Source organism: Paraphaeosphaeria sporulosa (genome assembly GCF_001642045.1).
Source record: "Paraphaeosphaeria sporulosa strain AP3s5-JAC2a unplaced genomic scaffold CC84scaffold_6, whole genome shotgun sequence".
Lineage (NCBI taxonomy): Eukaryota > Fungi > Ascomycota > Dothideomycetes > Pleosporales > Didymosphaeriaceae > Paraphaeosphaeria > Paraphaeosphaeria sporulosa.
The window spans coordinates 1,129,699-1,149,176 of NW_017253365.1; the positions used below are offsets into that span (position 1 = coordinate 1,129,699).

Sequence of the window (19,478 nt, forward strand, 5' to 3'; positions counted from 1 at the left end):
TTTGCTTCCGGTGACACAATCTCGACGGCTACCTGCGCGTAGAATCACTGCCCGAATTCCCCTGCTACACGGGGCTAGGTCAACACGTTACTTGCACATCGCGGAGCCGTCCGTCTACCTCATCTATTTGGGCATCACTTCTGGGCGTACCGGCGGATTGACCCTCACGCAACATGGTTCATTCCAGTCGCTTCCCACCGTGACCGATGAAATGCCCTCCTCCGCCTTCCGCCCGAGCCGTTGTGACCTTGATTGTCATCTTTCAAAGGGCCCGTCTCGTTTGCCAGCAAGGCGGGACCCCCTGCCTATGTTACTGCGGACTCGCGTTCACAGACTATTTAATGTCGAGCACTAGCATTGGCGATCATATCTTCACACAATCACTTCCCCTTCCACTCGGCGCCGCTTCAACCGCACTACCTCTTCTCAGACCTTTCACACCCACAAACGTATTTGCCTACGAGATAACAGAAGCATTATGGCTATCTTGAAAGCACTTTTGAGCTACCCGGTCGATGTCGACTCTGATGTTCGTCAAGTCTCGATTGACGAGATGGCTTCCCTCGACTTCCACGACCTTGTTGTTCTTCGCGAGAAGTCAAGAGACGAACCGCCCTCTCCACCACCTCAACCACCTCCAAGTCCTTCTGGCTGGAGCCGTCCTTCAGATCCTGACATGGTTTCCATGGGCTCGGTAGGTCCCTGTACCACCCTAGTTTCGTCGACGACTAATTCACGGAAAGGCCTGCACCTTCACATCTGAGTGACACTATTCCCGTCGAGCCTGACAGTAGCCGGCATTCCAGGGTATCTATTCGGCCAGAAGAGCTCACTGCTTAATGTTCTTCATTCGCCGATGTCAGATCTGGTGGACTTTCTTCTTCTACGGTATATTCGCGATGGGAACTTTTCCTTGGCGAACTCAGCGATAGAGTCTTTTGGTTCCAGACGCATCATCATCTTCTCTTGTAGATTTTGGTCACTATGTATCATTGTACAGGGTCATCGACATCGGGTTACGCAGATCAGGCCAGGCCTTCCGTGTATCGTCCTTAGTGGGGGTGGCATAGCTAGGAAATTAACGTTGCATTCTTAAGTCTTCCCCAGATCCTCCCTGTGCTACCCCACGAACATCCCGGTTTATCACCGACTGCTACCATGAGTCTTGACCTCACCGCCTTTGTTGCCTACTGACGCATCGTGGGCCTTCTTTGGAATCAGCTGTTTTTTCGACGGCCATGGCATCCAGAGTGGGACAGGTGGTACAGGCGGAGTAGGTCCGAAGTCCAACAATAGTACCTTGGTAGGTGGATCCTAACGGCACCCGTCCCAGTTCCGCCTGTTCAACTTTCTCTGCAGTAACTCAAGTATCTGCGCGGCTTGTACCTTGCTTAGCGCGACTTTTCTGCGAGGGAAGCCGCCCCCCGCTCCATATCCTTTTGGCCATCGATGTCGCTTCAGGCGACCAAGGGATCATGGATCTAGCTTCCGGTGAGGCATCATGTGCTACTAGGTACGGCAAAACCCATTATACGGTAGCGTTCATGTGTGTGTGTGTGTGTGTGTGTGTGTGTGCAAGATACGCATGACATTCATCTTGAGTCATGTCTCATCGTATCACGACCGGGCAAGCCGCTGCTTAAGAGTACATCACGCAGGTCGTGGCACATGCGCATCCAGACACTGGGTCACGCCAACTCCATGTACAGACGACCGGAAAGTTCGGTATTTACTCAGCCGGATGCCGAAACGCAGGGGCCACAAACAACAAATCGCCACAAAGCGAATGGATCTTAAGAAAAACACATGATCGTGAAAGGTATGCCTTTAAATGCCATATCAAACATGGGAATGGGGTTGAAGAGAGCACAAACCGGTCTCAGAACCAAAGACACAAGGTCCACCCACGAGCCCAGCAAGCTTCTGGAGACGGACACAGCCATTAATGCTGACACTGTAGTTTTGCTATGGAAACAGTATAGAGCGCGCAGAGAAGGCAGCCTTCGTGTTCGGGGACCATGTGCTCGAGACCAGTAAATTGATAAAAGGTATGAAGTTGAGTGTGTTGTATTGCTCAGGCGGGAAAACCTGCCTATATAGAGTTAGGCTAGTCGGTTGCACCTGCCAGGTGCCTGCGGAGTCTCCTTCCGTCAACAGTCCTCCCACCTGGAGGTGCCTACAGTGACTAGCATAGATGAGCTATAAGCATAGCATACCAATACTCGCCCATTGTGACAGGTTATCATGGTCCTTAGTCCTTCTCGTGCATGTAGAAATATTCTTAGTATGACCGCTGATCGGCGGGTTGCCGTAGAAAAGTCCTTTCAGGGTGATCGAGCAAACCGCGCGGTTTAGACAGTGTCCAGGCGGAGTGATCAAACAGGTGATCAAGCAAGCGAGTCACTCGCTGTGATCAATCGCCATTGGCGATTCGGGACTTCAGATCCGTGAGCAGAGGCAAGGGCAAAGCCTTAGTGCAAAGGTCGGCAAGATTGTCTTTAGAGGCGACGTGTTCGATCACGAACTCGTTGTTGTAATATCGTTCCCGTACAAAATGGTAGTGGACGGCGATATGCTTTGAACGAGCGCTGATCTTGGAGTCTTGGATGAGCGACATGGCGGCTTGATTGTCGACCAGGAGCTTGAATTGCCAGTGATCAACGTTGTCAAGCAATTCAATTAGGGCCTGTCGCGCCCAAGCAAGATGAGCGGCGGCGTAGGACGCAGCCATATACTCAGCCTCCATGGTCGACTTTGCCACACAGCTTTGACGTTTCGACGACCAAGCAACGGTGGAGCCGTTGAGCTTCATGAGATAGCCAGAGAACGATTTCGCGTTATCGGGATCTGAGCCAAATGAGGCGTCTGTGTACATGGCGACTTCAGATCGCGCATCCTGATTAATTACGATCCTGAAGTCAACGCTGCCTCGCAAGTAACGCAACACCTGGGCAGCGAGTGTCACGTGTTGATTAGATGGGTTTGCATTGTATGACCCCAGCATGCTGACCGTGTATGACAAGTCTGGGCGAGAGACTATGGCGAGGAAATTGATTAATCCAATGATTGATTGATGACGGCGTTGACGTTCCTCATTGATAGGCTCGTCGGAGCGAGGCGGAAAGTGGTTTGGGTCAAGTGGCGTCTTGTGAGCGTTACACTTATCCATGTTATAGCGACGCAGGACAGCATTGATGTAGGTTCGCTGATGAAGGTAGATTCAACGGTGTCTATTGCCGTCGACGTCGTCGTCATAATCGAACTCCAGCCCAAGCAACAGCTTGGGACGGCCGAGGTCCTTCATGCGGAATCGCTGACCAGCAGCGGTTATGAAGGTAGTGACTGCCTCAGGTTCCCCAGCCATGAGGACGTCGTTGACGTAGATGCCGATAACAAGGTCCTTGTTAATGAATACGCATGGATCGAACGACACTACGATAAAGCCTAGTTGTCGAAGCCATTCACGGAGTACGTCGTACCATTCACGGCCTGATTGCTTGAGTCTGTAAAGGGCTTTTCGAAGTCTCAGCGCTTGGACGCTAGGGTTGCCAACGCCTGGCGGGCAACGAGCGTATATAATGTGTTTAAGCATACTATTTAGGTACGCTGCGTCAAAGTCCATTTACCGAAGTATCTAGTTCATGTAGAGTGATAGCCAAACAATGAGTCGCAGGCTGTCGTAGCGCATAACTGGGGAGTAGGTATCGTTATAGTCGACGCCAGGTCGCTGTAAAAAGCCTTAGGCGACGAGGCGTGCCTTACGTTTAATAATATTACCTTGTTCATTCTTCTTTGCGTCAAAAACCCATCATGTGCCAACAAGCCTTATGCTCAGAGGCAGATCTTCTATGTTTACGATATCGTACGTTCTGTTCGTCTCGTGAGCGCGGATCTCGTGGGCGATGGGCGGGCGCCATAGTAGAGCGTTTGTGTCGCTCATGGCTTCGGCGTACGTGCGAGGGATGTCTTCGCCAGTAGTAGTAGCGGCGTATACGAGGATCTCATTAGGTGGGATCACCATTGGCGATTCTGTGGCGTCAGCAAAACGCGCGTTTTGTGATTCACGGGCTTTGAGTGACGGCACAACTATTTGGCCAGAGCGCGTCGTTGTTGAAGTGTTAGAGGCAGGCGTTGAACGTGAAGATCCTGGCACCGATAAATGCGGAGATCCTGGCGCGGCAGAGCCACTACGTGTGGTTCCTCGTCGTCGTGAGCCGCCTCGCGATGGGCCAGATGGCGAAGACCTAGTCACGGGCGGCGGCATGTTCAACGCTGTCCTTCGCACTAATGAAGGCGGTATCTTAAAAGGCGTTTATAGGTCCTCCATATTCGCCGGACCAGGCTTGGGGTGGCGAATATCGAGTCGCTTGGTTGAGACTACAGGTCGGACTGCGTGGTTTAGAAGGTCGCTGTCATCATCCATAGTGGGCGAAAAGTGTGAAGGAGCCTTCCAGTGGGAGAAGGATTGAAACTAAACGTCACGCGATTCAACAATTACGTGCCGCTCAGGTACGTAAACGCGGGCGACCTTAGTGTCGTGGCCGTAGCTAACGAAGACGCCCTGTTCTACGCGATAGAGCAGCTTGGAGTCAGGAGCGCGAGCCTCCTTTGGTATGTGAAGATACGCCTTAATGCCGAATGGGCGTATGTGTTTGATCGCTGGCTTGCGATCGAATAGGCGTTCATGAGGCGTCCGGTGTAACTTATCTGACGCGTGGGGTGTAATGTTGGCAATAAACGTCGCCAACGCGATTGCTTCAGGCCAGAGGAACAGCATGGTGTCACTGTCAATCATAGAGCAAGCCATTTGCGTTACAGTTTGATTGAATCGCTCAGTAACGCCATTGAGCTCGTGAGCGTAGGGCGGTACGGTATGGTGTTCAATGCCCTTACGTGAAAAGTACTTTTGGAGTTCGCCAGCCAAGTACTCACCACCATTGTCTGATTTAAAATGGCGTATCGTGGCGTCGAACTGCCTAGCAGCGAATTCAACAAAGTCGATAATAGCTTGGGCGGCGTCCGCTTTCTTCTTAAGGAACTTAACCCAGGCGAAGCGGGTACAATCGTCAACGAAGGAGATATAGTACCGTGAGCCACTCAGGCTCTTGCATAAGAATTTGCCTGAGAGGTCTGAGTGTATAACCTCTAATGGTTTCGTCGGTCGTGGACGCGTCGCTACGTCATGTGTGGGACGGCGATGCTTTGACTTGGACAATATGCAGGTTTTACACTCAAAGCCATTAGGCATCGCTGGGATGAGGTGACCGTCACGGTAGTGGCGTTCTGGATTATCGATCAGACGGTGTCCAATGGCGTGATGGAACTCCTCAAAGGAGCTGAAGTGGGCGACCTCCATCGTCGAGATCAAGGTCGTTGATAAATCGCGCCTCTCGGCCGGGTGTATTGGGGTTTAACAGTTTGGCAGACCGGCAAGGCCTACAGGAATCGCCAGTGTCGATTTCGAGTGACTCGATGGCGGCGGCGAGTCCTCAGTCTGGATCTGTATGGTACCGTTGACGTGACGCGCCCACAAAGTAGTTTTACCTTGTCGTGTGAGGTACACGTCATTCTTCAAGCCGGCGAGCTCGTATCGATTTCGGATGTATGCCCACGAGAACAGGCGTGTATGGTGAAGTTCACTAGAGTAGAGGGCGTTGGTCAGTTCGGCGATGTTTGTCAAGCCGTCAGGTAGTCGGCAGCGCAGTCTAACCATCCCTACGCCTTCAATGGGTAACTTGATGCCGCCGGCTATCGTGATTGTCCCACGCCCTGGTGAGAGCGTAGTGAAGTCATTGATAAAACCAGACATATGGCGTGAAGCGCCTATATCAAATAGCCAAGAAGCGGTTGGATCGGTCTCTGCACCTGCGCTTGGCTGACGGAGTGTAGAGGCGTATGCACTTACTGGTTCATGGGCGCGTTTCCCATTGGCGTTGATTCGTGGTGGGGAAGCCGTTGGCGTCGACGGTGGAGTGGTGAGGTCAACGACGTTGGCAGCGAATCCGTTGACTTCCGTGGTGGAGTCGTCGTCGTCGTCGTCATCGTCGTCTGCCTCATTGTCGACGACTTCGGCGGAGTTACCTTTCTGTCGCTTGTCACGTTTGCTAGTAGCGTCCTTGCCTTTGGATGGCGTCTTCTTCTGCTGCTCCTTGTGTTTGCGAAGCTCGTTGCAGTTAGTGTAGACGTGGCCGATGAACGTTAGGTTGTGTTTTCGGCACCAAGTACATTCATTGGCGGCAGGAAAGGGCCTCTGGCTAGACCGCGCGTTTTGTTGTCGCGTAGCTGTCTGGCGGGCAGCGTAGGCACTCGACGAATCAGTGGTGTCCAGTGAGTGTTTTTCGCTGATATCCAGGATCTTGGGCTCTATGTCCTGGAAGGCAGTGAGCTGGCGGGTGGCCAGGTTGTCGATGACGTTGTCCATGGTGTCGGGCAACGTCGCCAGGAAGAAAGAGCCTTTGACGTTATCGTCGTTGAACATGGCCCTCATGGCGATAGCCACGGGCTGTGTCGACGACGCTGAACGCTTGGATATCCGCGTCCATCGCTGGTGAAACTCGTCAAGGTGGAGGCGCAGGTCGTCGCCATCGCGATACCGCAGGTTGGTGAGGCTGCGGAACAACATAATGGACGATTGGCCAGTGTCGCGATCAAAGCGGCTGGTCAGGTAGTCCCAGGCGGCGGGCGATGTCTCACAGTCAGCGACCTGCTGTGTCAGGTCGTTGTGAACAGAGGAGAGGATCATAACGAGAGCTTTGGTGTCGTCGGCGTCCCATGCGTCGATTGCCTCTGATCGAGCAGCCAGAGCAGCCGCTTCCGTGTTTGCTGCGAGGGCAGCGGGTCGCGACTTCTTCTTGGAGATGATCGGCCATAGGCCAGCGTACCGGAAGGCGACGGTCCAGGCGGAGCGGTACTCTGGGAAGTTGTCGCCGCGTGCATTGAGCTTCGGCAGCGACGCAGGGTCAAGCTTGAACGAGAATGTCGACATGGTGATGGGGAGCCGTCAACGACGTTGACAAGTGACTCGTCAGCAGGGTAATCGCCAGCGGTGACAGATGCTGTCGAAAGTGCTTTTGAGCGACTGTCACAGCGGCTGAAAGCGGAGATCCCAGAGCCAGTGGTGGATGAGGCAGCTGAGAGCAGCCGTCGACTGTTGACTGCAGCGGTGGTGGCAGCAGGCAGTGACGGGTAGCTAAGGGCAGCGGTGCAGTGGAATCGCCAGTGGCGGTAAGCGTGGCGATGCTTGCAGCTGTGGGTGTAGAGCGTAAAGCAACGCTCAGTAGGGCAGGCAGTGGAGCGCCGGGCTCATAACCTGATAAAAGGTATGAAGTTGAGTGTGTTGTATTGCTCAGGCGGGAAAACCTGCCTATATAGAGTTAGGCTAGTCGGTTGCACCTGCCAGGTGCCTGCGGAGTCTCCTTCCGTCAACATAAATATGTCCGAAGGTTCGGCGGGTTACGCCGCCGCGAACAATACGCAGACCCATCGTAGAAGGCGGAGAATCGTGTGTTGTCCTAGGCCCAGCAAATACTCAGGGTGATTATCCTTGAGCTTTAGTCTTAGCGCAATATGGTTCTAGCTCCCCCTGGGGGGTGACGCTTGAAGCTTCATAAGAGACCGCGAAGGAGGGTGCGTTGTTTTCCATGACCATATAACCAAGCCTGGGAATATTTTCGGGTCCATGTAACAATCGAGGACAATCTTTCAGATGCCACTGCTCGACATAACACATGGTGAAGATGTCCAGCTGATTTTGCTAGTTCCTGCCATCCTGCTTCTGGTTAGCTACTTCCAACCAAGTAGGTGCCCGAAGCTTGCTTGAGCTCGAGAAGGAAGTTGACAAAGAGAGGGGGTCCACAGACTGTGTTCGACGCACCTGCTAGGTTGGAGGTAGACGGGGAGACCGACACACGAGATCATAGCCATTTCCTTTTGAGACACAACAGGCACAGAAGCACATAATGCCAGCTCCATCGGCAAGGTCCCGACAGGCATTGTTAGCGACGAGAACTTTAGGCGTTTGAGCGCCCGGACTTGGAGGACCGGCAGTGAGCATTTTACAGACAAGGACAGTCTATATGCCTCGAGCAAGTGATATGCACATCGCCAACAAACGGCCGGCGACGAGACATGTACATGTTGATAGCGGCAGTTTTAGCAAGCCGAAAAAGATGCAAAACATGTAGATGAAGTCTTCTGATTTGAATACATGAGCAGCCATACGGGTGTTGGAGACTTGCGTCGCATGGACTCCTGGGACAGCTGAGGACGTCGCAGACATACATCGATGACTTGTTGGATTTTTAACGAGGCATCCAAGCGTAATTGGTCCGTCGACCTTTTGCATTCCTTCCGCGAGGACACCGTGATTCAAGGCACTGGATTTGGAAAGTATCTTGTACGAGATTTGCGGACCCTAGCAAGAGCGGCAGCCTTCTCCAAAGGGATCTCAAGACTTCCGCAGCCGGGGCCCAACCCATGAGTCGGTACACTTTGAATTCTGATACCAACACTTCTCATGACTTTCGTAGGCATGCAACTCGATGGTATAAAATTTCAGACCTCCAGCCGACCTTAAATCTATGGAATCGAGTAAACCTCATTTGGTGACAGCTCGCATAACTCCAAACGCCCCGAATTTTGAGAAGCCCCAACGTCGAGAGGTTGAATTGGGAAGAACGAGTCTTAGAGAGCAGGAGTATATATACTCCAGGTCCAGCGGGTCATCCTAGGGGGTCACGAACTTGGTCTCTATCATCGAAAATTAGGTGGTGACCGTCATCGTCACTAGACCTCTCGGGTGTCTTGACCCTTCTAGAAAGGTACGGGATCATCGGTTGATGATAAACATCACTATCACAACCTGTTTGGGGGGACGGTACATGATATAATGGGAAAGGGACACATTGAGGACATCGCACAATTGGCATGGCATCTTGCCGCGCTCCCCGCCTGTGGAGAAAGTGTGTGCATCAAGAGATAAACAAGGGCCGCGAAGGAAATCTCTAGAGAGTTGCTGAAGGAGGTGGCACGTGCGTGAACGTAACGTCAAACATAGTATGCTTCATCCCATCGTTGGTATCTATACCCTCAACCCGAGCCCCTATTAATTTACATCAGGCAACCGCACAGCGATGTCGCCTGACTGTGTAATGTATCGCACCCATGGAAGCGACGGGTATTGCAGCTAAGTAGCAGTCAGTCAAATTACTTTGTATCGTCCGACGGATGCCCGTATGAGTATGGGGATGGCATACCTTCGGTTCGATGATCTTCAGATACCGAACCTGTATTCCACTCGTAGTGAAGTACGGAATCTCAAACTTGACACTGATCGGCCTCTTGCCCTTGCCACCACCTACACCGCCCATGCTTCCTCCAAAGCCACCCATCATGCCACCTCCCTTCTCATCGTCACCTCTGACAGATGGCAGTCCAAGTTCTGCACGCATGAGGAATTCTTTCCCGCCACCAAATTGCTTAATCTTCCAAACGATCGAAGAGGTTTCGGGAGCGTAGTGAACGGTACCGATGTTGGTGCGGAAGCGCGGGGTGTCGGCGTCTTCCGGAACGGGGATACTGATTTGGACATTGTTGGCTGTGCTGCGTCGCTTGAACTGTGCTTTTGCCTGCACGCATAGTCAGCATGAGCTCGTGTATAACGTTGCAATATGTCCTACCTTCAACATGTACTCTATTCTGCTGCCGGAGTGGCTTTCCACTATGCACTCTACCCAGATCAGAGGCTTGACCTGTGTGTTCAATCGGTAGCTCATCAACTCAAACTCGCCATCGGGCGGAATGAAACTGATTGTCCGGTCGTTCTCGAATCGTGATAATCGGACGCACTGGTGGAACTTGACGTCTTCCATTTCTACAGCCTTCCCTCTCGTTGCCCTCCCTGTGGTTTCGAACATCGCTTTGTCGTTGAGCCCTAATCGTAGCTCAGGCATACCGGATAGGTAGCACTTCATCTTGACCGCACCCAGAATCTCGGAGCGTAGCACGTTGCCGTTTGCGGATACGAGGAGGTTGAGCGACTCAACGACGTCAAGGAAGACTTCGTTCTTGCGGTAACGGATGCCTTCGCTTCGCCAGCTGACAGCATTGGTGACAGCGATTGGCGGTCGTGCTTGAACGTCAAGCTTGTGCGACTCTTGCGTGATGTACCTGCACGCAAAGTATCAGTGTCCATTTCCAGCCAGCAAAGTATGGCGGGGGCTGCGCACTCCTGTAATATCTTGGTTTCCGTTGTCTGCGGGTACCCAAAGTCCATCATCTCGTCGAGAAGTTCGTAGATGACGACAAAGTTGTCCCGTATACTCTCCTCCTCCAGCTCCTTGAAGTACTCGGTGAAAACCTCGACGACCTTGTGCAAGAATAGGAGGATCTCGGCGGCATTGCTGTTTCGTTTCGTGAGGGCGAGGAGGTAGAGATTGTTGTGCCTGATGTATAGATACTGTGCGCGAGACTCCAAGTCAGCCATGCCCGGAGTAAGGTAGCGAAAGAGCGGTGCGTGCGTGCTGTGCTATGGTCGGGGTGCATACGTTGATGCCTTCGTTGGAGAAGCACGGCGGGACGGCGGAGCTCTCTTCTTCGGCCTCGCTGAGCAGTACAGGGAACTTCTCGACGGCGGACATGGGAATGTCTCCTCTGTAGTTGCGCGCCAGAAGGGTCTATTGCTGTGTTAGGCCACAGCTACACATGGGGTGCCCCACGAGCTCACCTTGCCCTTCAGGTCGAGGAAGAACACCGCCGACGCCATTGTGCAGGATAGGAAAGATCACAAATGTGGTGCAAGTTCGGCGACTCTATCGGATCATCATGCGCAGGACGAGGTTGGCGGTCGTAATGTTATGTCGCGTTTGTCGCTGCGGCCATGTTGTCAATGTAATGTGCATGTTCGCCGCACTTGCCAAGCCGACACCTGACGCTAATTGGAAACGGGCTAGCGTGAGGTAATCCACCGATTCTCCACCACACGTGCGCCTGTGTTCGATTGACACGGTTCCACTGTATAAACTCACCATTTTCAACATCGAGGTTCATCGCACCCAGAATATTGGCAAGACGCTGAGAAGAGTACTACGCAAGCATATGCGAGTCAAAGGGCAGGGACTCTCTCTTGAGGCAGGTTATCACATGTTGGATATGGAGAAAAGAAGGTTTAAGTACAAGAGACAGCGGTTGACTTCCATGGGCTGTCAGGAAGAAAATTGCGCCAATGATCCATAGTCCATGTAGAGACGGTAACAAGAACCGCGTTCAATTGATCATGGGCAATTGAGTGGACAAGTGAGTATCATATGAAAAGTCAACTTCTGATGTTTGCTGTCAAATTCAGCAGAACAATACAGGTGTGTTGCACACCAACGTAGAGTGATAATTGGCATTCACTCACTGGTAGCGACCGTATCTGCGTGATGCAAATTCCACAACCCGGACGCCTTGATTCCGTGAAGGGTATCTGAAAGGAACGTACACCCGTGTAGGTCAAACCAAAGCAGCTCATTCATTCCCGATCAATACCAGATGCACCACCATGCCGCTCTTGCTTGTTGTTATAGCTCGACTACCGCAGAGTCTACAAGAAAATTGCGACAGCGCCACCAAGTGCAGCCAATGCCGGAGCCATCGTCTTCATAGGAGCAGCGCCCTGGCTTCCCAAACTGTCCGTCGCGCCTGCTGAGCTGCCTCCCGTGCCCGTGGCCTGAACTACCTTGACACCGTATTGCGTGGCTGTGGTCTGGACGCCGCTGACGGTTGTGGTGACAACGCTTGTCGCCGTGGTGCTGGCACTGCAACCAGCCCAGCCCGTCCACGGAGCATCAGTGCTCCAAGGACCCTCCGTCCAGCCAGGCCAGTCGCTTTCAGGGCAAGCGCTTCCACCCCACCACCGAGTCCACGGGCCATCGTGCCATGCGCTGTTGGATTGCCATGCGGAAGGACCCCAATTGTTTGATCCCCAAGGGCCATGACCATTGGCGCCACCCCAGCGACCGCCGTTAGGATGGCCGCCACCATAACCGACCCATGGACCTTGACCCGGGCCGTAAGCGGATGACGGCCAGGAGAAACCAGCAGATTGGATTGATTGATAAATAGAAGACCATTCTCCAGGGTTTGTAGAGAACGGCGGTGGAATGAAGGGTGCAGCTGTTGTTTGGGAGCCGGCAGCTGTGGTTCCACTGTCACTAGCAGTTGCTGATGCGGCACTGCTACTATCGGAAGCATCATTGATCGCATCAGTGGCTGAGGCGACGTCAGTTGGCAGAACACCGCTGGGAATGATCGATAGTGCGCTGCTCGGGATAAGAGACGCGAAGTCCGAGGGGATGTTGGTGAATTGCGACTGTGCGGTTGCGCCTGCCGCGACGGCGAGGCTGATCAAAGATTTTCTCATTTTGAAGGGTTTATGTAAAAGCCTTGGAATATTTTGAGGGTTCGCCCAGAAGAAGGGTTGCTGAGCGGTTGATGGCGATACGAGAGTAAAGTTCTTTAAGTACGTTTGATTGTATAGAGTAAGGATAGGATTGGCCCTCAAGACAACCATTGTTATACAAGCTCGAAACACGCGGCCTTTCACACCATTAACGGTGCCGACGTCCGTCATCGACTCTCGCCCGGAGGGGTCCCGTAGGACTGTGGGCTCTGTCTTTGCCTCGGCTTGACCGACAATCCATTAATTGTTTGGAACGCTCAGCTGCTCGAGGTGACGCGTCGTCACTGGAGCTGCTCGTCTGTTAGCACAATAAGCCCATCAGGGTCTATCAAGTAAGCATTGTGGAGGTTGAGGATTCAGGTCACGAGCTTAGTTGCTAGGCCCATGAATGGCTCTGGTGGCGCAATGCGTGCATGGGAACGGCGCGCTGAGATCCGAGATTGGCTTTGTTTCACACAGTAGTGGGCTTCTTGATAGAAAAAGTGGATGGTGTGCAGGCTGCTTGCGTCGGAGAATAGTGCGGGGAGAAAGCACGGATAGAGTACCAGAAGTCCGGAAGACGACACACGTCATGCGGAAGCCACGCGGAAACCTAGAACGTACCCATAAGAGCAACATTTGCCGTTGGAAGCAGAATTAGCGCTCACTAGATTGCGTCAAGCTTTCATTGAAGTGAAGGATGTGCTAAAGAAGTTGGTGGAGACAACCATCCGCGCCTCGTGACAGGAACGAACGAAAGACTGCATCATGTTGCTGAATCGATATAAGGGTGCCGAGATGCGCTTCGATCTTGAACCTATCAAGCAATAATGCCAAGCGTGACTACGCGTTCCTACTACCAAATCTCATTGACCGTTGGTCTACCACTCCTTGACATCAGTGGAGCTCACCGAGGTGGCGCGACAGACCCCTCATGCGAGCTCGTTGACAGCAATTTCATGTCCTCCGTAGTTTGCATCGTAGCTGACGATAGGGCTGCTGACATGCTTTGTGGCGTTTGCCCTCGTGAGCTCGAGCTATTGGCCATTTGCAACATTGAAAGAGTGCGCGCTTTTAAGCGGTCCCCCCAAGATATTACCATGGCAAAGGACCGGTGTCAACCAGCTTGTTATCAAATTCGTCACGCTCGGTGTACAGACACAGCTCTGCAAGTTGGGTTTTCAGGGCCCACAACGGATATCTTTTGTTGCTCACTGACAGTGGGAATCATTGGTGCTATAGTGTCTATACATATGCAATGGTATGGTCTTCCCTGATCGTGCCTGAAAAGCATTAGCGAAGTGTATCGAGCTCTCCAGGGCGTCGTCACTTACCATTCACACCTAGAGCTGTCTCCCCACCAGCGACAGATGCACCCGACACCACAATATCTCCAACGAACTTTTCATCGGTGTTCTTGTGGGATGGCGTGTCTTTCAATTTCAGCTCTAAGCTGCTTAATGGTACGCCGAAGTGGCTGTGCTTGTTCGACGGCGTGACTGCTCTCCTATAATCGTAAATGTTTGTCTGGGCAACTGCTCCTGCGACCTTGGCTGCTGTCAAAGCATACACCACGCGTGCTTTTGTGTAGATGCGGAGGTCTGAAAGATCCTCCGAAGAGAGCGGTGGGGTGTTTAAGCCAGCTCTCTCTGAGATGAAGAGAAGACGTAGCTTGCCGGGGGTCGCGCCAACGCTGGCGCGTGTGGGTGCATTGAGTCGTGACAAGAAAGTGTCGGTAGGCAAGCGCCCAGCAGTAAGGCTTCGTGTTTCTAGGTAGTGCGCAATCTTTTTGAGACCGCCTGTGATCGAGGTAGTGGTAGTGTTGTGAAGCTTGGCTGCAGTCTCGGCAGACACTACCGCAATCGTGGGAGCAATGGAGCGGGTGGCAAGAGTCAAGTCAACCCCTGGTCCAGCTACCGAATTGATGATAACGGTAGCATGGGAGTAAAGGGCAGCCAAAGTGAGGCATAGCGTGTATGAGTTGGTGAAGGTGTCTGCTGGGAGGAAAGAATCCGAGGCGTTGAGACGCTGGGGACCGGGCAGCGCAGAAAGAAGAGCGCCAGTTCCTGCGGCAAGGTTTTGCTGGGTGAACTCGACAATCTCCGCTGCTTTACCCACGCGCTCCTGCCACAAGAAAACGACATTAGGAGCTTTTGTTGCATCTTTGCCTGCGTCTTTGGGCAGCTCCGGGAATGCGACTTTCTGGTCTTGAACAAGCTGATGCCAGACAGACACGTCTATCTTGCCGCCAATGCCTTCGGGTACCTCGTTCCAGTCCATGTGCCTGCTTGTCTTCTCTACTGTCCAAATGACTTGCCGCAGGCTCGAAACACTCTTACCAACATCGGCGAGCGGAACAGAACCGGCCTCAGCAACGAGGGAGTCCGCATTTGTCTGGTTCAAGAGTTCGATCAGCGTCTGGTGGGGTTGATTGTACGGAATTAGGATGGGCACAAAATCGTAAAAAGCGCCGGCAAACAGGGTAACGAGAAATTCGAGGCTGTTGGGCAGATAGATGGCGACCCTTTTCGCGCCATGGTCCCTGAAATGTTTTCCGATTATCGTGATCTCCTTGGTGATGTCGGCGATAGCGTGTTCGGTCACGCCTTCCTTGCCAAATACGGTCACAATGTTGGCGGTGCCGCTTGACGTGGCGCCCTTTTCGAGCGGAATCTCGCCGGTGACGCGTCGCCAGATGTCTCGTAGATCGCCATCGCGGCCGGCCGTGTACATGGGAGCTCCCGGAGGCTTGACTCCAAGGCCGGTGCGAAGAGGGTCTGTTTGGTGTCAGCGGCGGGGTAAGGAATAGCTATGACCAAGCTTTGTCTCACATCCATGAGGGTGCTCCGGCGATCTGTAGACGGCAGACTCGCCCGGCTGCCTCACGTAGGAAGCCTGCGCCTGTCTTGCAAGCAACAGTGGGTGGGTGTCCGAATCCTGGGTGTCGTAGATGACCCAACCCACGAATCCAAGAAGCGTGACAACGAGAAGAGTGGTGTAGGCATTGTAGCCAGCAAGAAGCCCGGCAATGACGCCGTCAAGCTGCTCGACAATTCCCGCCATAGTGCGCAGAATATTGGAGGAGCAAGTGTGAAGAAGAGAGGCTGGCCTGCATCCGCTGACGGGTGGCCCGCACCGCCGCAGGGCCGCAGTGGGGTTGTTGGTGCCAGGGTATGACGCCCGGACCTCTCCGTTGCTCTGTCGCGGCCGCCAGAATTGCCAAGGCCGACTTTGTGAAAACAAACCGTCCCTCCGTAGCACGCTTTCTCCACAACCCGCCTTCGACATGCCCATGTAGAGCCCAGCTCCCCCACGCGCTCCCAGCAACTAACTACTAACAACCCAGGCTTAGCTACACAACTTCTCGTCCCCAGCGGCCCTCTACTGCGGCGCTTCGGCCGTCATTGACATAGTAAACAACACCACGACTGCCCAGCAACCGTCCGCCATGAGCCAGCTCGCCCGAACTACACAGGGCGCTGCTCCAATGACTCCGCGAACTCCCAGCTCTGCGCCTGCGACACCATCTGTCCTGACGGAAGAAGAGTCTACACCCGGCCGGTGGAAGCATCCCCAGTTCGACGAGATTGCCCGCCGCCAATATGCCACCACCTTTGACGAGCGCAATGTGAAGATGATTGTCACAAACGGCTCGCTTCTGGTCGGTACCTTTGTCGCCCCGGCTGTCATCTCGCAAATAACCCTGCTGCGGACGCTCTCGTAAGTTATCCCAGTAAATGCATAGCTACGCGGGATGCTGATTCAACCCACAGTAAACCCGTCTTGGGCCTTCTACACCAGCTCCCCTACAACGGCGATGAGTGGACACTCTTTCTGTTTCGTCTCATCTTCCTCGCCAACCTCGTTCGTGCCTTTATGCCCCTAGCGCGCCGCTACTTTCCCGACGACATCGCCGACATCCCTCTCACACCCTCACAACGGCTTGCCATGGGCTTGAAACCGGGCATTTCCCCGCGATCCCCAGCTTCCGGGTACGCCTCCTCGCCAAACTACGTGACGCCTCCGCGCTACCAGAAGTCGACCCCTCGGAGTAGCTTCGGCGCTCAGGGTTCGCAGTCGCCGCTGTCTGGCAGCCCGCGCGCAAGCCTTGGGATGTCGACTTCAAACTCGCCATTCTCTCCTAGCACAGGAAGCCCGCTCTTCCAGAAAGCAGTCAATGGTGGATCGGCGACAAAGAGGATGAGCTTCGGAGGATCAACACCCGGCAGCAGCTTTTTTGGAGAAAGTAGCTCCAGTGCAACACCAAGCACGCCAACGCCGAGCACAGGAAAGGCGAGTGTGGGGTTGAATAACAAGTGGCTGTACGACAAGCGCAGGGACAGCCCCAGAAGCAGCTTGTTCAGCTGAGCTGGTAGCGGGATTGGGAACGATTTTCAGACGAGCATTGCATACGTAATGGTCAGGTGTCACACTATACCCGAATATACTGCGTTGGAGTTCATGGTTTCAGTACATGTGGTGCTTGTGTATTCGGCCGTCGTCAGTCGCTAGAAGGCGGCTTGGCTTCGAATCAGGAATTCATGAAGGCAAATAGAGTGGGATTCTTCCATCAGTCTCGCCACGCGAACTGTCCACGGCAGCCGAGCTCGTAATATGGTACAACAATGTACAATCCTCCACAACCCTCCAGATTTCCACTGCTCGCTTCAAACGTGTACGGCAGTCTCTTTTGTATCCCCATTTGAACAAATCCTGCGTATTTACGCTATTTCCCGACAATCCATGCACCGCCCTCTATGAGAACCGATCGCCCCTCCGACTGCGGTACACATCACTAGCCTCATACTTGCTCTTCTCCCTCATCTTCTGCCCCTCATCCTCGGGCGCATGCCTTGTCGGCGCGGGATCGGCATTCGCCTCCTGGCTCGGGTTGCCCGCGTCATCGTGTCCCGCTTGCCAGTCCTTATCCTCGCCCTTCTCTCCGCGCTTCCCTCGCGCTGGTCCTGTGTATGGCTTTCCGGCGTACGCGGGCATGCTTTTTGGCGTCGGCTTAGGTGCGGGTGCGGACTGCTGGCTGTATGCTTGCTCAAGCTGGTACTGCGCGAGCCGCTTCTGGGCCTCGATGTCGGCTTTGCGGGCACGGTCTTCGTTGATGGAACGCTTTGCGAAGTAGTACGCGCCGCCGCCCGCAAGGATCAAGGTGCCCCAGCCATAGCTGAGAGGTGTGTTAGCATATGCGCGTATCCTTTCAATCGTTTGTTGGAGTAGCGGGAGCCCCGGGGGCGGATGTAGGGGTGCTTTCTGTACGGCGCTGAGCTCTAGGTGACGTACTATACTGATTTGACCTGTCGCGCATAAGTATTTACAACCGATATTCTTGCGGGGAATTGAAGCTTACTGTGTTCATTGTGGATGTGTACTGCGTTTGAATTAGCACTCAGTGAAGGAAGAGACAAGAGCCGTTTGGCGCAATGTTTTTGTGGTGCTTGGTGACGAAGTGGTCTGATTCTCCAACGCCCGTCGGCGATGGTTCGGCGATGGGACTTAGCGTAGCCAAGGCGGTACTCAACGGTTCTCGACCTTCGGTCTATGGCACTTGCACCCATGATTCCACTTATGGTGCGCAGTAAAACACACCTACAACACGGGCCTCGAAAGAAGTTTTGAATAGTTGATGGAAAATAGTTTGATATGGGCCCCGTGCTGACAAACCACTCCTACAGAATTCAGTCTGATCCTGCTTCACTTGTTCCCCTTTAGCAGCGCCGACCCTTTCTCCACCATCCTCTTATTGAAGATTGCACCTTCTTCCTCCTCCCCATGAACGACGAGATCCGCCACGAAAGCTCCCAGTGTCTCAGCACCTATCACCGCTCCGTCCCCAAACAATTTCCCAGCACACTCCATAACCCCCGCCCCTGATGTTGCTACTCCTCCTGGCTTCACCACAAAAGTCTGGCACACATCGCGGTACTGCTTGCCCAGCTCCAGAGTCCTAGCTTCAGACATCCCATGCAATTTCCTGGGCTCGGAGAAAAACCACAAGGAACGGTCCTGGTCGCTTACTGTGAACGCACCGTTGATACGAATGTAGCGAAAGCGCTTAGATCGGTGTTCAGAGTTCTTGCGCGCATCTAGGAATGTCGTGAAGAACGTGTGCGGATAGATGACATTGACTTCGTGATTCGCGTCTGTGGTACCCATTGCCCATATCGCTGCGTCCGCGGAGGCTATCTTCGAGAGGAGTGCGGCGTCGTAGTTTGCGAAGTCAGAAACGAGGATTGTGCTGAGTTTTGGGGAAGAGATGTCTTGGGGAAGGGCTCGGCGGGAGAGCGCGACGATCGAGGTTATGGATGGCTCTTGAAGGCAATGTCTTAGGATTGCGGAGCCGATCGTGCCAGTAGCGCCTGTTATGAGCACCTTCATCTTGGTGCGTCTTGGTGCGTCTTGGTGTGATACTTGCGCACTCAGACAATTCTCTCAGTGCGCCGTCTAAACGTACAAATTTTCAATTTTCCCCAGTGTAGGCAATATACAAGCTGAGAGGACTCGGACTTTTGACTGCGTAAGTCTGAAACGCTCCTGATGAACGAGCAGACGGAAACCGTGAGGGTACGAAATGGATAGAGATGCAGATTGCTGGTCGATCTACCGCGGATATGAAGGTTTAGTGGGTGACGTTATCGCAGAACGAAGCTGATGGGTTTTTAAAGAAGTACCTTCAATCACAGCTAAGCTAGAATAAGACTTGGTCAGTCGCTCGCATGCTCTCGTGCGTGTCTTGTATGCTCCACCGGTTCTGGTCCTCCGCGCGCTTTCCGAGACCTAACTCCATCGACCCTAAACCCGGCCCGGACGAATCTTACCAACTAGGTAGCATCAACGCCATGGCAAGTTCTTTACCTGAATACGATCCTGAATAAACACAAGATTGATTCCCTCAATATCAGGAATATAGAGAGAGAAAAATCAAGCGCATCGGCACAATGTTTGGGCGAATCATTTCCATAACCCAGTCCTTATCTGGTCTACTAAGACGGTACTCTGAAGAATAAAAACATCGCCTTACCAATTCCAATCTACCCTTTGTGAGCGCTTG

The 19,478-nt window shown here is 53.3% G+C and overlaps 10 protein-coding genes across 10 annotated transcripts; 2 read left to right on the forward strand and 8 right to left on the reverse strand.

Moving 5' to 3' along the window:
- Positions 1-478: 478 nt before the first annotated feature.
- Positions 479-767, forward strand: CC84DRAFT_1218137 (uncharacterized protein; the record flags this gene model as incomplete). Its single annotated transcript, XM_018182968.1, has 2 exons — positions 479-694; positions 744-767. The coding sequence occupies 2 exons, from the start codon at positions 479-481 to the stop codon at positions 765-767; spliced, it is 240 nt and encodes a 79-aa protein (XP_018035074.1).
- Positions 768-3,488: 2,721 nt separating this feature from the next.
- CC84DRAFT_800995 (uncharacterized protein) lies at positions 3,489-4,367 on the reverse strand. Its single transcript, XM_018187470.1, has one exon. The coding sequence runs from the start codon at positions 4,262-4,264 to the stop codon at positions 3,809-3,811; it is 456 nt and encodes a 151-aa protein (XP_018035075.1). The 5' UTR covers positions 4,265-4,367; the 3' UTR covers positions 3,489-3,808.
- A 1,043-nt stretch (positions 4,368-5,410) lies between these two features.
- CC84DRAFT_1246969 (uncharacterized protein) lies at positions 5,411-6,487 on the reverse strand (the record flags this gene model as incomplete). Its single annotated transcript, XM_018184219.1, has 1 exon — positions 5,411-6,487. The coding sequence occupies one exon, from the start codon at positions 6,485-6,487 to the stop codon at positions 5,411-5,413; it is 1,077 nt and encodes a 358-aa protein (XP_018035076.1).
- A 60-nt stretch (positions 6,488-6,547) lies between these two features.
- CC84DRAFT_1094480 (uncharacterized protein) lies at positions 6,548-6,985 on the reverse strand (the record flags this gene model as incomplete). The annotated part of the gene is made up of 1 exon (XM_018174565.1): positions 6,548-6,985. A coding segment is annotated over one exon (438 nt), but the record flags the coding sequence as incomplete, so codon positions are not given.
- A 2,026-nt stretch (positions 6,986-9,011) lies between these two features.
- Positions 9,012-10,879, reverse strand: CC84DRAFT_1121328 (putative AP-1 adaptor complex subunit MU). The gene is made up of 6 exons (XM_018175606.1): positions 10,724-10,879; positions 10,545-10,673; positions 10,227-10,456; positions 9,678-10,167; positions 9,255-9,626; positions 9,012-9,184 (listed from the first exon to the last, which is right to left on the reverse strand). The coding sequence occupies exons 1-6, from the start codon at positions 10,760-10,762 to the stop codon at positions 9,104-9,106; spliced, it is 1,341 nt and encodes a 446-aa protein (XP_018035078.1). The 5' UTR covers positions 10,763-10,879; the 3' UTR covers positions 9,012-9,103.
- A 678-nt stretch (positions 10,880-11,557) lies between these two features.
- CC84DRAFT_1260044 (uncharacterized protein) lies at positions 11,558-12,445 on the reverse strand. Its single transcript, XM_018184961.1, has one exon. The coding sequence runs from the start codon at positions 12,398-12,400 to the stop codon at positions 11,582-11,584; it is 819 nt and encodes a 272-aa protein (XP_018035079.1). The 5' UTR covers positions 12,401-12,445; the 3' UTR covers positions 11,558-11,581.
- Positions 12,446-13,663: 1,218 nt separating this feature from the next.
- CC84DRAFT_1093695 (uncharacterized protein) lies at positions 13,664-15,481 on the reverse strand (the record flags this gene model as incomplete). Its single annotated transcript, XM_018174529.1, has 3 exons — positions 13,664-13,701; positions 13,753-15,195; positions 15,250-15,481. The coding sequence occupies 3 exons, from the start codon at positions 15,479-15,481 to the stop codon at positions 13,664-13,666; spliced, it is 1,713 nt and encodes a 570-aa protein (XP_018035080.1).
- A 385-nt stretch (positions 15,482-15,866) lies between these two features.
- CC84DRAFT_1206321 (uncharacterized protein) lies at positions 15,867-16,786 on the forward strand (the record flags this gene model as incomplete). Its single annotated transcript, XM_018182026.1, has 2 exons — positions 15,867-16,138; positions 16,192-16,786. 2 exons carry the CDS (start codon positions 15,867-15,869, stop codon positions 16,784-16,786), a joined length of 867 nt encoding a protein of 288 aa, XP_018035081.1.
- A 69-nt stretch (positions 16,787-16,855) lies between these two features.
- Positions 16,856-18,014, reverse strand: CC84DRAFT_1165103 (uncharacterized protein). Its single transcript, XM_018178640.1, has 3 exons — positions 17,778-18,014; positions 17,711-17,724; positions 16,856-17,594 (listed from the first exon to the last, which is right to left on the reverse strand). The coding sequence occupies exons 1-3, from the start codon at positions 17,784-17,786 to the stop codon at positions 17,174-17,176; spliced, it is 444 nt and encodes a 147-aa protein (XP_018035082.1). The 5' UTR covers positions 17,787-18,014; the 3' UTR covers positions 16,856-17,173.
- Positions 18,015-18,049: 35 nt separating this feature from the next.
- CC84DRAFT_1165104 (uncharacterized protein) lies at positions 18,050-19,117 on the reverse strand. The gene has a single exon (XM_018178641.1). It carries the CDS (start codon positions 18,803-18,805, stop codon positions 18,122-18,124), a length of 684 nt encoding a protein of 227 aa, XP_018035083.1. The 5' UTR covers positions 18,806-19,117; the 3' UTR covers positions 18,050-18,121.
- Between the last annotated feature and the right edge of the window lie 361 nt (positions 19,118-19,478).